At 41.8% G+C, this 12273-nt stretch overlaps 1 protein-coding gene across 50 annotated transcripts in view; it reads left to right on the forward strand.

Moving 5' to 3' along the window:
- NEB (nebulin) overlaps positions 1–12273 on the forward strand; it is a 160132-nt gene that overhangs the window by 38591 nt on the left and 109268 nt on the right. For all 50 annotated transcript variants that reach the window (XM_083577808.1, XM_083577846.1, XM_083577799.1 and 47 more), the window contains exons 39-50: positions 392–496; positions 861–968; positions 1854–2165; positions 3137–3343; positions 4566–4670; positions 4798–4905; positions 6064–6375; positions 9104–9310; positions 10577–10681; positions 11006–11113; positions 11534–11845; positions 11976–12182. In XM_083577808.1, coding sequence (XP_083433934.1) covers positions 392–496; positions 861–968; positions 1854–2165; positions 3137–3343; positions 4566–4670; positions 4798–4905; positions 6064–6375; positions 9104–9310; positions 10577–10681; positions 11006–11113; positions 11534–11845; positions 11976–12182 — 2196 coding nt within the window. The remainder of the gene's footprint in view (positions 1–391; positions 497–860; positions 969–1853; positions 2166–3136; positions 3344–4565; positions 4671–4797; positions 4906–6063; positions 6376–9103; positions 9311–10576; positions 10682–11005; positions 11114–11533; positions 11846–11975; positions 12183–12273) is intronic.

The following is a 12273-nucleotide window of genomic DNA, read 5'->3' on the forward strand; positions in this document are numbered from 1 at the left end:
CATTTTGCATTACTTTCTATGGGAAAGCATGCCTTGGTTTTGGAACACTTTGGTTTTGGAACTGATTTCCGGAATGGATTAAGTTTGAGAACCAAGGTACCACTGTAGTGTTGCCAAGATAGAAAGCGTTCACAGTGAATGTTCACCGGGATTGCAAGTCAGTGCCTTAACTTCAAGGCATTCTTGCCAAGGTTATCTCGTATTGCCCATTTGGCTAACCACAGCCTGCAGAGCCTTGGGCAGGGTTCTCTCTCGCAAATTGCTGCAGAAGTGTGGATAACTGGATAAGAAGCTGAGAGAACTGAAATTGACAGGTCCATCCATCCCAAAACTACAACGAGGTACCGTGCGCCAAGCCAATGAAATGATGCATGTCCTGTTTTCCTTTTAGATAACGTACAAGCTGGAAGGTGAGAAAGTTAAACACAAATACCACTTGGATCCATATGTTCCTGAGTTTATTCAAGCAAAAGTCAATGCCTACAATATAAGCGATGTGAGTATTCGATAAGCAGAAATCAAACTAATCTTTCAGAAAGTGAATTATGTGTCTTAGTTTTATTAGCCTTACACATTTCTCCCTCCCCCTCTCTTTCTCTCTACCTATGTTAGTTGAACACTTGTGTCTTGGTAGCAGTAATGGTTGGGGATTCTGTTTTGGAGTGAAGCTGCTGACCCTTTTTTATTTTATTTTAAAAAATGATATCATTGTGTTTGCTATATACACATATCTTGTGGATCATCCTTAATAATGTCAGAAACCCACATGGATGTTTTTGCTCAGTATACTAGAATAATATTGCCCTTTGATTGTGCTGCTACAATTCTTCTTACTATGAATATTCATTCTTCTTTTTAAGCATTCTTACAAAGCGGACTATAAGAAGTTAATTGCCAAAGGGTATGATCTGAAGCCGGATGCCATTCCTATCATTGCTGCAAAAGCTTCACGAAACATTGCCAGTGACGTAAGTTGCATCTAGATAAAAATTCAGAACTGCCTTGAACATCTAAAGCTGCTTTTGATTGAGTCAGATTATTTGCCTGCCTAGCGAACGACTCCCTTTAGGATCCAATGCAAGGTACTCCCCACCTCTCTAGCCCTGCCACCTGAGATGTGTCAAAGATTTAACCTGGGGTCTTACGCATGCAATGCAGATGAACCACCTCAAAACTATGCCTTTGAACATTTAGTGAAGTTAATTGGATATTATTTGTTCAGCAGAATCAAATTTTTCATTGTTTACCCTGTTATTCTCAGGAATGCATCTACACCAGTAGGAGGGAATTACTAATCAATTCATTATTTGTTTGAGAAATTTTGAGCAGGAAGAGACAAGCTCCTTTTGGGGGTGGGGTGGGACAAGGAAGACCAGGGCACCATCCAGGTTCTGCTTATAATTTTTTCTTGGACATTGGCCATCTATGGTGACTAATTGCGATGATTCCTCAGAAAACACTGGGCCTTTTTCTGGGAAATCTGGGAGATTGGACAGCATTTCTCTTTCAAAATAAAAGCACTAGGACTATAGTTATCTGCCACCTCCAATACCTCCAGAGAGAAAGAGGGTAGGAGGCTTGGAGGGAAGGGAAGGGAAAGCAGGACATGAGGGGACCAAGAAAGTGGAAAATATAGTGTTCTGGACTTAGGTCAAAATAATTAAATATTCACAAATTTAAAATTACCTTTAAATGTTGTAAAGGGTGTGATAGCCAGAAAGTAACAGTAAGGGTGGAGACAACAATAGAATAACAAATATCTACTGTTGTTCTACTGGTTCCCCCCCCCCCCAGTGTGCAGAATGAATGTTTGCCTGTTTAATTTTTGTTCCTTTGACTTGATTTTCCCCTAGTACAAGTACAAGGAATCATATGAGAAAGATAAAGGAAAGCAAGTTGGCTTCCGCAGCCTGCAAGACGATCCTAAATTGGTCCATTATATGAATGTGGCCAAACTTCAGTCAGAACGTGAATACAAGAAGGACTACGAAAGCAGCAAGACCAAGTATAACTTGCCCATGGACATGTTCAGTGTGATAGCTGCTAAAAAGGCCCAGGAAGTGATCACCGACACAAACTATAGAACATCTCTGCATAATTATACCCTTTTGCCCGATAACATCAGTGTGGAACGGTCAAGAAATATGATGCAGATTCAGAGTGATGTATGTATTCTGAAGATGTAGTTGTTGGTTGTTCTTGATATCTTAATTAATTTATATACCACTTCATTGCCAAGATGGGTTTCTAAGTGGTTTACAAGTATAAACACCAATTATACCAATTAAAATATAGACATTCATAATTAAAATATACAGTAAAAACATAAGCCATAAGAGATTCCCATTAAATCATTAAAATATGAACCACCATAATTGAAATATGTAATAAAGCAATCCCATGATGATAACAAGGTTATGAAGGTTGTTAGCAGTTTGGGAAGTCTCAAGGTAGGATGCTCTGCTAGGCTTTTGTCCTGTTGCATCTGTTCTGAGTTTTTGTCCTGGTTCAGATAAGGCTGATTAACCTAACCTTGGGATCAGGTATCCTCTCCTTTCATCACACTTTTAGAAATAATATTTCCCACACAAGCCAAAATTAACCTGTTGGAATTAATGGACTTCAATAAAAGATGGAGCAGGAGAGATGGGCTCACATCCCATTCCTTTGAGGTGGATGGAGGGAGTGGTGCATAAGCAGCAGTGGGTATGGATCCAAGGACCAAAACAGAAAGGCCAAAGTCAAAAGTGGGTGGAGGAAACCCAGTCTTTTCTCTCTCCCCTCCCCTCTGTCACACACAGACCCTCATTCAGACACAGCTATCCAGACACAAACCTCACTCAAACACATCTTATCTGCACACACATGACCAAATGGGCCAACCTGAGTGAAATATGGGAGGGGGGGCTCAGGTAAGCCCCACCCTGCATGATCGATCACAATGCACACCATTTGAATAGCAATGCCCATCAACTTTGGGGAGGGCGGGCCCCCTCAGCCCCTAGCAGTTTGCTCCTATGCACACAACCATCTACCAATCCGGTTTAAGCCCACGATCATTGCTTTGGGGTATTGTGAAGGTTGAAACAGATCTTTTCCACATCAAATTATTCTCCATTTTTTCCTTCCTTTAAAGAATCTTTACAAAGCAGATTTCAATAGCTGGCTGAGAGGAGTAGGCTGGGTGCCAATCCAGTCTCTGGAAGTGGAGAAGGCAAAGAAGGCCTCTGAAATCATTAGCGAAAAGAAATACCGTCAGCACCCAGACAAGCTGAAATACACTATTGACATGACTGCTATGGAGCAAGTGCTGGCGAAACAAAATGCCGTTACGATGAACAAGGTAAAGGAAAGAAAAACCTCAGAGGGATATGGCTCATTTTTGAAATATAAACTTTATGTCTCCAGAGTTTAGAGTCAAAGTAACAGGTGTGATTTCTCAGTGTTGTTCACCAATGGATACCAGCACTTACTGGAAGTACTACTTACCCAAGTCATTTGTGTAAAAGTGATTGATTTTGGTATACCTGATGAAGTTGCTGGACAGTAGATTGACCAAAAGAAAATACTACTAACTTCGCACAATGCATATTCAAAAAATAATTAAATCAGTTTGAATGTATTGATTTATTATATACAATTGAAGTAATCAACTATGGTTAAAGTAAAATAAATATGTATTCTGGCTGCTGGGAGAAATGCTGGTAATCAGCAGCCAGTTTCCTGATGGTTTCATAATACAGTGGTACCTTGGTTTAGGAACAGCTTAGTTTATGAACAACTTGGATTAAGAACACTGCAAACCCGGAAGAAGATATTTTGGTTTGTGAACTTTGTTCCGCTTCCTGTTGAGTGTGTTCCATTTGTAAATTGAGTCTCCTGCTTCTATGGGAAAGCACACCGTGGTTTAAGAATGCTTTGGTTTAAGAATCGACTTCCGGAACGGATTAAGTTCGTAAACCAAGATACCACTGTAGTGAAATCTGCCACATGGACAAAAAAAGAATCAGTGCAGGCCAGTGTCTTCATGGATGTGGACAGCCGGGATTAGAAGTGTATGAGGCTTCATTCCTGTGTTCAGTTGCCTGGGAATAAGTTCCATTGAACTCAGTAGGTCTCATTTTTTAGTAGACCTATCTGCGATTGTGCTGTGAGATTCACACCAAACCCCCTTCTCACTTGTCTTGTGCCATGGTGTGTAAACACAGAGCAAAATCAGGCAATTATGCTTGTCTTTGTGAAAGTTTAGGAACACAAGAAAACTGTATTGTTAAAAGCTTAAGTGGAGTACATTATTGAGTTTTATAAGAAAATTTAATCTAATGTGGTAAACCCAAAGATCGGGTTTTGATTTGCAGAGTCATCCCTGCAAGGTGGTGATCCCCTCTGATCTGTAACTTCTTCTGGAGGTTAGGATCTCTATTTATTTCAGAGGGGCTTGTGTAAAATTCAGTGTGCATTAGTGGCCGAGCATGTGTAAGCCAAATCAACCCATAATTTGCAGCCTGCAAAAGTAAGAACAGAAAGCGACATCTTTAAGTCTACTCTTTTTTTATGAACTGCAGAGACTGTACAATGAAAAATGGAACAAAGAGAAGGCAGAAATTCACGTGATGCCCGACACGCCAGAGATAATCTTGTCCAAGTTCAACCAAGTCACCATGAGCGATGTAAGATTTCAAATGACAAAGAGTATTCTACCTCCCATTCTGTATACCTAATATATGAGAAGTGCGCTTTGTTTTTAATTTACAACCTCCCCTTTACCAATCTTCCCTTCTTCCTTTTTTTGAAAAGAAACTATACAGGGCTGGCTGGGAAGAAGACAAAAAGAAAGGCTATGATTTGAGGCCAGATGCTATCTCAATAAAAGCAGCCAAAGCTTCAAGGGATATTGCAAGTGATGTAAGTTTAATTTTTCCGTTGCGTTTATGAGAAAAGACTGATTTATCCCTAGACTTACCATTCTCAATTACGGTAGCCCTTCCTCCCATGTTTGGATACCTTATGTTCTCTGAGTCCACCTGGGCAAATCTGATAAATGGTTCTTATTATACTATTGCTTTCATAAGCTTTGTTTGGAGCCCATGGCTTTTGAAAATCACCTACTTAAAGACGATCCTGCAAGAATATGTTTCTTTGTGCCCATTGCACTTACCTCTAGCACAGGTGTACCTGAATGAAGAAAAGATAGAGATAATTTACTAGGGATTAATGATGCCCCCTACTCTAGAGCAACCCCTACCCTAAATTATGGCCACAATTGTGCATGCAAAATAAGGTTTACTGATTTTAAAGAGCTTAAGGGTACTTTATTAGATTGTGGCTGAAGTGTGTACAAGTCCTTTGGATTGATGGTTTCACTTATTATTAAATGGGCAAGGGGATAAATAAAAGTTTTTGAATTTAGCACTTTGGGAGGAATTCAATGTTGTGCTAAGGTAATTGTGCTATCAGGGCAATCTTGCCAGAGGGAATGACTCTCCTGCATGCTGTTCTGGAGGTTCTTTCAGAACGCATTTCAGAGCTTGCTGGGGGAAGGAAAGCCCTGTTGCACAAAAAGAAGGTCTTTGCACAGTGCTTCCACTAACAAGATCTATCCCAGTGTTTGCTGTTTGGTGATCCTTGTGCATAATAATGGTTCCCAAGCCTTTTTATTTTGAAAATTTTATAGTTGTTGTTTTTATAAAAAAGCAACTCATAAACTTATTTGAAATGTAATAATAATAATAATAATAATAAAATTTATATCCCGCCCTCCCCAGCCGAAGCCAGGCTCAGGGTGGCTAACAACAATAAAATAATACAACATTCTAAAATCATTTCATTATAAAACTAATTCAAATCAAATTGATGGCAACCATTGGGCTAGAGTTCTGTGAAGATTGCCAAAGGAGGGAGTCAGGCTGTGCCCTGGCCAAAGGCCTGGTGTAACAGCTCTGTCTTGCAGGCCCCCAAGGAAAGATGTCAAGTAAAATGGTTGTTTTGCCATGTTCAGTAAGGTGGTGGTCTTAACTGAGTTTCTCTCTCCCCCTGCCCCTCACCCCACCTTTCTGATTACAGTACAAATACAAACTAGCCTTTGAGCAAGCCAAAGGGAAACACATTGGATTCCGTAGTCTGGAAGATGACCCTAAACTGGTGCACTTCATGCAAGTTGCTAAGATGCAGTCAGAACGTGAATACAAGAAGGACTATGAGAAGTCAAAGACCCGGTTCCACACCCCAGTTGACATGTTCAGTGTGGTGGCAGCCAAGAAAGCACAGGAAGTGGCAACGGATACAAACTACAGGAATATTATCCACACGTATAATGTTTTGCCTGATTCTATGAACCTGGAACTGGCCAAAAACATGATGCAGATTCAGAGTAATGTAAGTAAAAGACTTTGAAAAACCACAATTAGACTAAATTAAATAGATTTAGACTATTTAACCCTACAAATTCATATGTCCAAGGTGAGGGGGGCCCTTAGGCACCTGGAATATTCTATATGTCATGTAAAATAGATTATAAATGTAAACAACAAGAAGAATCTGCTGACAGCATACGAATCAATCTGGCTTACCTGACCCAACAAGCTTTCCTGACTCCCCCTCCCCTCACAAATGCAAACAAGCCCCACTGCAGCCAATTACAACCAACCACACCCTGCCCCCAATACCTCTCACTACCAAGGAAATGTAATAAATGAATAGAAAGAGAACCTACCCAGTTGACTCTGACACAAAACCCAACACGTACACTGTACAAAATAATATAAGCCTCACCAGTCCCCCCCTTCTTCCCCAACCTTACACTGTACTCAGCACTAATGTCTCACAACAAATGTAACAGATTTGTCAGAAAGACTGTACAACCTGAAAAAAAGAGACAAGGCATGTACTTTTGTAAACCAAGAAATATATATATATATATTGCATAATAATAATAATAATTTATTATTTGTACCCCGCCCATCTGGCTGGGTTTCCCCAGCCACTCTGGGCGGCTTCCATAGAAACCAAAAATACACTAAAATATCACAGATTAAAAACTTCCCTGAACAGGGCTGCCTTAAGATGTCTTCTGAATGTCAGGTAATTATTTATCGCTTTGACATCTGATGGGAGGGCGTTCCACAGGGCAGGCGCCACTACCAAGAAGGCCCTCTGCCTGGTTCCCTGTAGCTTTGCATCTCGCAATGAGGGAACCGCCAAAAGGCCCTCGGCGCTGGACCTCAGCATCCGGGCAGAACGATGGGGGTGGAGACGCTCCTTCAGGTATACTGGGCCGAGGCCGTTTAGGGCTTTAAAGGTCAACACCAGCACTTTGAATTGTGCTCGGAAACGTACTGGGAGCCAATGTAGGTCTTTCAAGACCGGTGTTATGTGGTCTCGGCGGCCGCCCCCAGTCACCAGTCTAGCTGCCGCATTCTGGATTAGTTGTAGTTTCCGAGTCACCTTCAAAGGTAGCCCCACGTAGAGCGCATTGCAGTAGTCCAAGCGGGAGATAACCAGAGCATGCACCACTCTGGCGAGACAGTCCGCGGGCAGGTAGGGTCTCAGCCTGCGTACCAGGTGGAGTTGGTAGACAGCTGCCCTGGACACAGAATTGACCTGCGCCTCCATGGACAGCTGTGAGTCCAAAATGACTCCCAGGCTGCGCACCTGGTCCTTCAGGGGCACAGTTACCCTATTCAGGACCAGGGAGTCCTCCACACCAGCCCGCCCCCTGTCCCCCAAAAACAGTACTTCTGTCTTGTCAGGATTCAACCTCAATCCATTAGCCGCCATCCATCCTCCAACTGCCTCCAGGCACTCACACAGGACCTTCACCGCCTTCACTGGTTCTGATTTGAAAGACAGGTAGAGCTGGGTATCATCTGCATATTGATGGACACCCAGTCCAAACCCCCTGATGATCTCTCCCAGCGGCTGCATGTAAATGTTGAAAAGCATGGGGGAGAGGACAGAACCCTGAGGCACCCCACAAGTGAGGGCCCAGGGGTCTGAACACTCATCCCCCACCACCACTTTCTGAACACGGCCCAGGAGGAAGGAGCGAAACCACTGCATAACAGTGCCCCCAGCTCCCAGCCCCTCTAGACGGTCCAGAAGGATGTTATGGTCGATTGTATCAAAGGCTGCTGAGAGATCCAGCAGAACCAGGAAACAACTCTCACCTTTGTCCCTAGCTCGCCGGAGATCATCAACCAGCGCGACCAAGGCAGTTTCAGTCCCATGATGAGGCCTGAATCCTGATTGGAAGGGATCCAAATGGTCCGCATCCTCCAGGCGTGCCTGGAGTTGTTCAGCAACCACGCGCTCAATCACCTTGCCCAAGAATGGAAGATTTGAGACTGGGCGATAGTTGGCCATACTGGCCGGGTCTAAAGATGGTTTTTTAAGAAGCGGTTTAATGACCGCCTCTTTCAGCGGATCTGGGAATGTTCCCTCACAGAGGGAAGCATTCACCACCCCGCAGAGCCCATCGCCCAGCCCTTCCCGGCTTGCTTTTATTAGCCAGGATGGGCAAGGATCAAGGAGACAGGTGGTTGGTTTCACGCGTCCAAGCAGCCTGTCCACATCCTCGGGGGTAACGGATTGAAATTGATTCCATGCAACTTGACCAGACAGAGCTCTAGCACTCTCCCGCCCCAGCCCTGCTCCCACGGTGGTGTCTAGCTCCTTCCGAATATGAGTGATTTTATCTGCAAAAAACTTTGCAAAATCGTTGCAGGAGATCTTGGGGTCTTTACAAGGCCCCGGTGGTAAAGGTGGTTCCGTTAAATTGCGAACCACCTGAAAGAGTATATATGCAAAAATATATGCAAATGTTTATGTGTTCCAATAAATGTGCATAGCAGTGTAGTCTCAGACTGAAGAAGACTATGTAAACAATTTTGTGGTGATAATTTTAAAAGCAACAATACAGCACAATATTAGTATGCATTTTTAAGTTTTGAAATGCTTACAAAGAAGCAGGCTAAATATGAAGTTGCTATCCTGAAAAGGTAGAGCTTAGCTGATTAGTACAACTAAACCACGACACAATGTATTGGATTTCTTTTCTGCTGTGTATCTAGCATTTCTCACCTGTTTAATTTCATTTTGTCTCCAGAACCAGTACAAAGCGGACTACGATGAATTCATGAAGGGGGTTGGATGGGTTCCATTGGGATCTTTAGAAGCCGAGAAGAACAAGAAAGCCATGGAGATCGTCAGTGAGAAGAAATACAGGCAGCATCCAGACAAACTCAAGTATTCTATCAAGATGGATTCTATGCCCATGGTCCTGGCTACACAAAACGCAAAGACCATGGACGGGGTAAGCAAATAAAGCCTAGCATAGGAAAGCTGCTGCTGAGCAGAAACTTGTCCTGCGATTTCACAGACAAATTAACCCCACCAACTAATCTGTGACTTGTTGACTTAATTGAGAACTGGAAACACACAGAAGTTAAAATTCATAAATGCATGAAGATAGGGCAGTTGTGCAGGAGGCAAACTTAACTACTGATTTTATACTATTGTATAAATTATGGAGTAATATTTATAGCCCCTCCCCCAAGATTTCATTATTAATTATATAATATTTCCTGCTCAACAAGTTGTTAGTAATAATGGCATTGCTTTGATATCTGGTCAGTAAGACTTACTGGTGTAGTACTGTTACTGTTCTTCTACCACCTCTCCTTTCTTTGATTTCTGTGTCATTTTCTCGCATGCTAAAATTACTCTATGTATGTGGCAGTTTGGGGTGCCTGTTTCTCTCCTCGTGATAAGATGAATTTATCTATTTCTCTAAGATCAGTATGTCATTGGGTCATGTGAGAGCACACCCACGCCTAAATTTCACGTGTCTCTTTTCAAAGGAGGTTTGCCAACATTACGAGGCAAAAGTTTACAAAAGAGTCTCTGCTGGTTGGTCTTCTTGTTCCAAGGCATTGCAGAAAAGTAGCAATAGTTAACTAATTATTTGGATTCCCTGGGTAATATTTTTCCGTGGAATTGTGTATTTTATTCCAGATCAACAAACAGGTAGCCATCTTAGCAGATGGTTACTTTGTGATTCCACAAGAAACAAAATGAACCCTGATTTATGCTGGATTGTGCTGAATTAGGACTGTCAGAATCTAAAGTTTTAGGAAGGACATGGAACACTAGGCTTAACCAGTCTGAAAATTGTCCTGTGCATTTGTGAATATATAGTAGGCCTGCATTTTTTAAATTAATAATTAGTTAGCTAATAGATTTTTTAAAAGGCATCTCCAGTTATTCAGATAGCAGGGTTGTTTTTTTAATATATATATAAATTGCATCCTAACCAAGGGTTATATTCAGCTAAGCCAAGTGAAATCAATGGATTTAAGTAACTTAAATCCACTGATTTAATGGGTCTGCTCTGAGTATGATTAATAGTGGATATCCCTTTGTTAGTTGCACAAGGCCCATTAATCTTAGACATTCGAGTAGCAGCTTTTTCAAATGTGTAGCAAAGCAAAAGGGTCTAATGCATCTCCTCTTAGAGGAAAATAAACAATTGTAAGTGATTTTTAGAGATGGTGATATAAGTTTTGTGTTGCCTTTTCAGCACCTTTACAAAAAGGACTGGGAAGCAGACAAGATCAAGATTAACATCACTCCAGATATCCCTGAGCTTGTTTTGGCAAAAGTCAATGCATTCAACATCAGCAATGTAAGTATGAGGGCTAGGTAGATAGCTGGGGTTGTATTCTGCTTTCATGTAGTGCTAAAGATAAAGAACTGCTAATGAGGTGATTAGCTAGCATAAAGAGCTATTACCTTCAGGTTATAGTCCTGCATTATGATTCCCCATTGACACAATTTATTAGAGTATTTATAGTCCACCTTTAATTTCATTTTTCCAAACAACTTTAAAAAAAAAATGAAAGCCTGCAAAAAGTCAAGAAAGCTGTACCTAGCAGTTGGAAGGAATGTTCTCTCCATACAAAAGCATTCACTACAAAGCCTTTATTCTTTTGTTTCTTTGAATACACAGAAAATGTACAGACTTTCCATGGAAGAAGATAAGAAGAAGGGATATGATCTGAGGGCTGATGCAATCCCCATTAAAGCTGCTAAGGCTTCCCGAGACATTGCCAGTGATGTAAGTTTTTAAGGCCAAAATATTTTAAATTACTCTAAAAGCTGCAGTTCATCCATTGCATCAGATCCCAAGGTTTTGTGAGCAGAAAAAGTGTTCCCACTGTCCCAATGGGTCTGGAGTCCTGCTTGTCCTATGTCACTGAAAATCTGCTCTAGAAGGTTGGGGTCCTCTCCAGAACAACAGGGGAGGTGGTGCTGGGGAGTACAGTGTGGGAAGCTGATACAAAGACAGCCTTATCTGGGACAAAATGGAGAGACACCTTTGGATCTGACCCACTGTCATATTTTATTAGTTTTTATGTTCAACCTCATGTACACTTTTAATTTTATTTATCACAGATGAAGAAATGTTGCATTTCTAACCTTCCTGAGATTAAATTTTACTTCCTTGCTTATGTTCTGTTTGTCTTCTTCTGTGCAGTACAAATACAAACTGGGATATGAAATGGATAAGGGCAAACTTGTTGGCTTCCGCAGCCTCCAAGATGACCCAAAGCTTGTTCATTACATGCAAGTAGCTAAGATGCAGTCGGATCGCGAGTACAAGAAAGCCTACGAAACCAGCAAGACCAAGTATAACACCCCGGCCGATACTTTCAGCGTCATGGCTGCCAAGGAAGCTCAAGCAAATATCACCAACACCAACTACAAAAGGCTCATCCACAAATATATCCTCCTGCCAGATGCCATTAATGTAGAACTGGCAAGAAACATGAACCGGATTCAAAGCAATGTAAGATCTTGCATTCTCTTTTCACTACCAGTCAGTGGCTATATTTCTTGTGTGTTTATGCAGATGGTTTATGTTGCTCCAACTAAGAGCCGCTCAACTTTGGCTGTGTGTTATTCTCTTCCACCTGCAGCATGAATACAAACAAGATTACAACGAATGGTACAAAGGACTTGGTTGGAGTCCTGCTGGGTCACTGGATATTGAAAAGAGTAAGAAAGCCACTGAAATTGCAAGTGATTCGAAGTACCGCCAGCATCCAAGCCTTTTCCCATTTAAGAAGCTGATGGACTCAATGGACATGGAACTTGCGAAACACAATGCTGGTGTTATGAATAAGGTGACTGTCGTTAGCCAGTGTAAAAAGAATCTGTTTTGTTTGGACCAATTGGGTACATTTGGAATTTTGAAAGGGTGCTGTGAGTGCCAGT

Source organism: Podarcis filfolensis (genome assembly GCF_964270895.1).
Source record: "Podarcis filfolensis genome assembly, chromosome: 1".
Classification (NCBI taxonomy): domain Eukaryota; kingdom Metazoa; phylum Chordata; class Lepidosauria; order Squamata; family Lacertidae; genus Podarcis; species Podarcis filfolensis.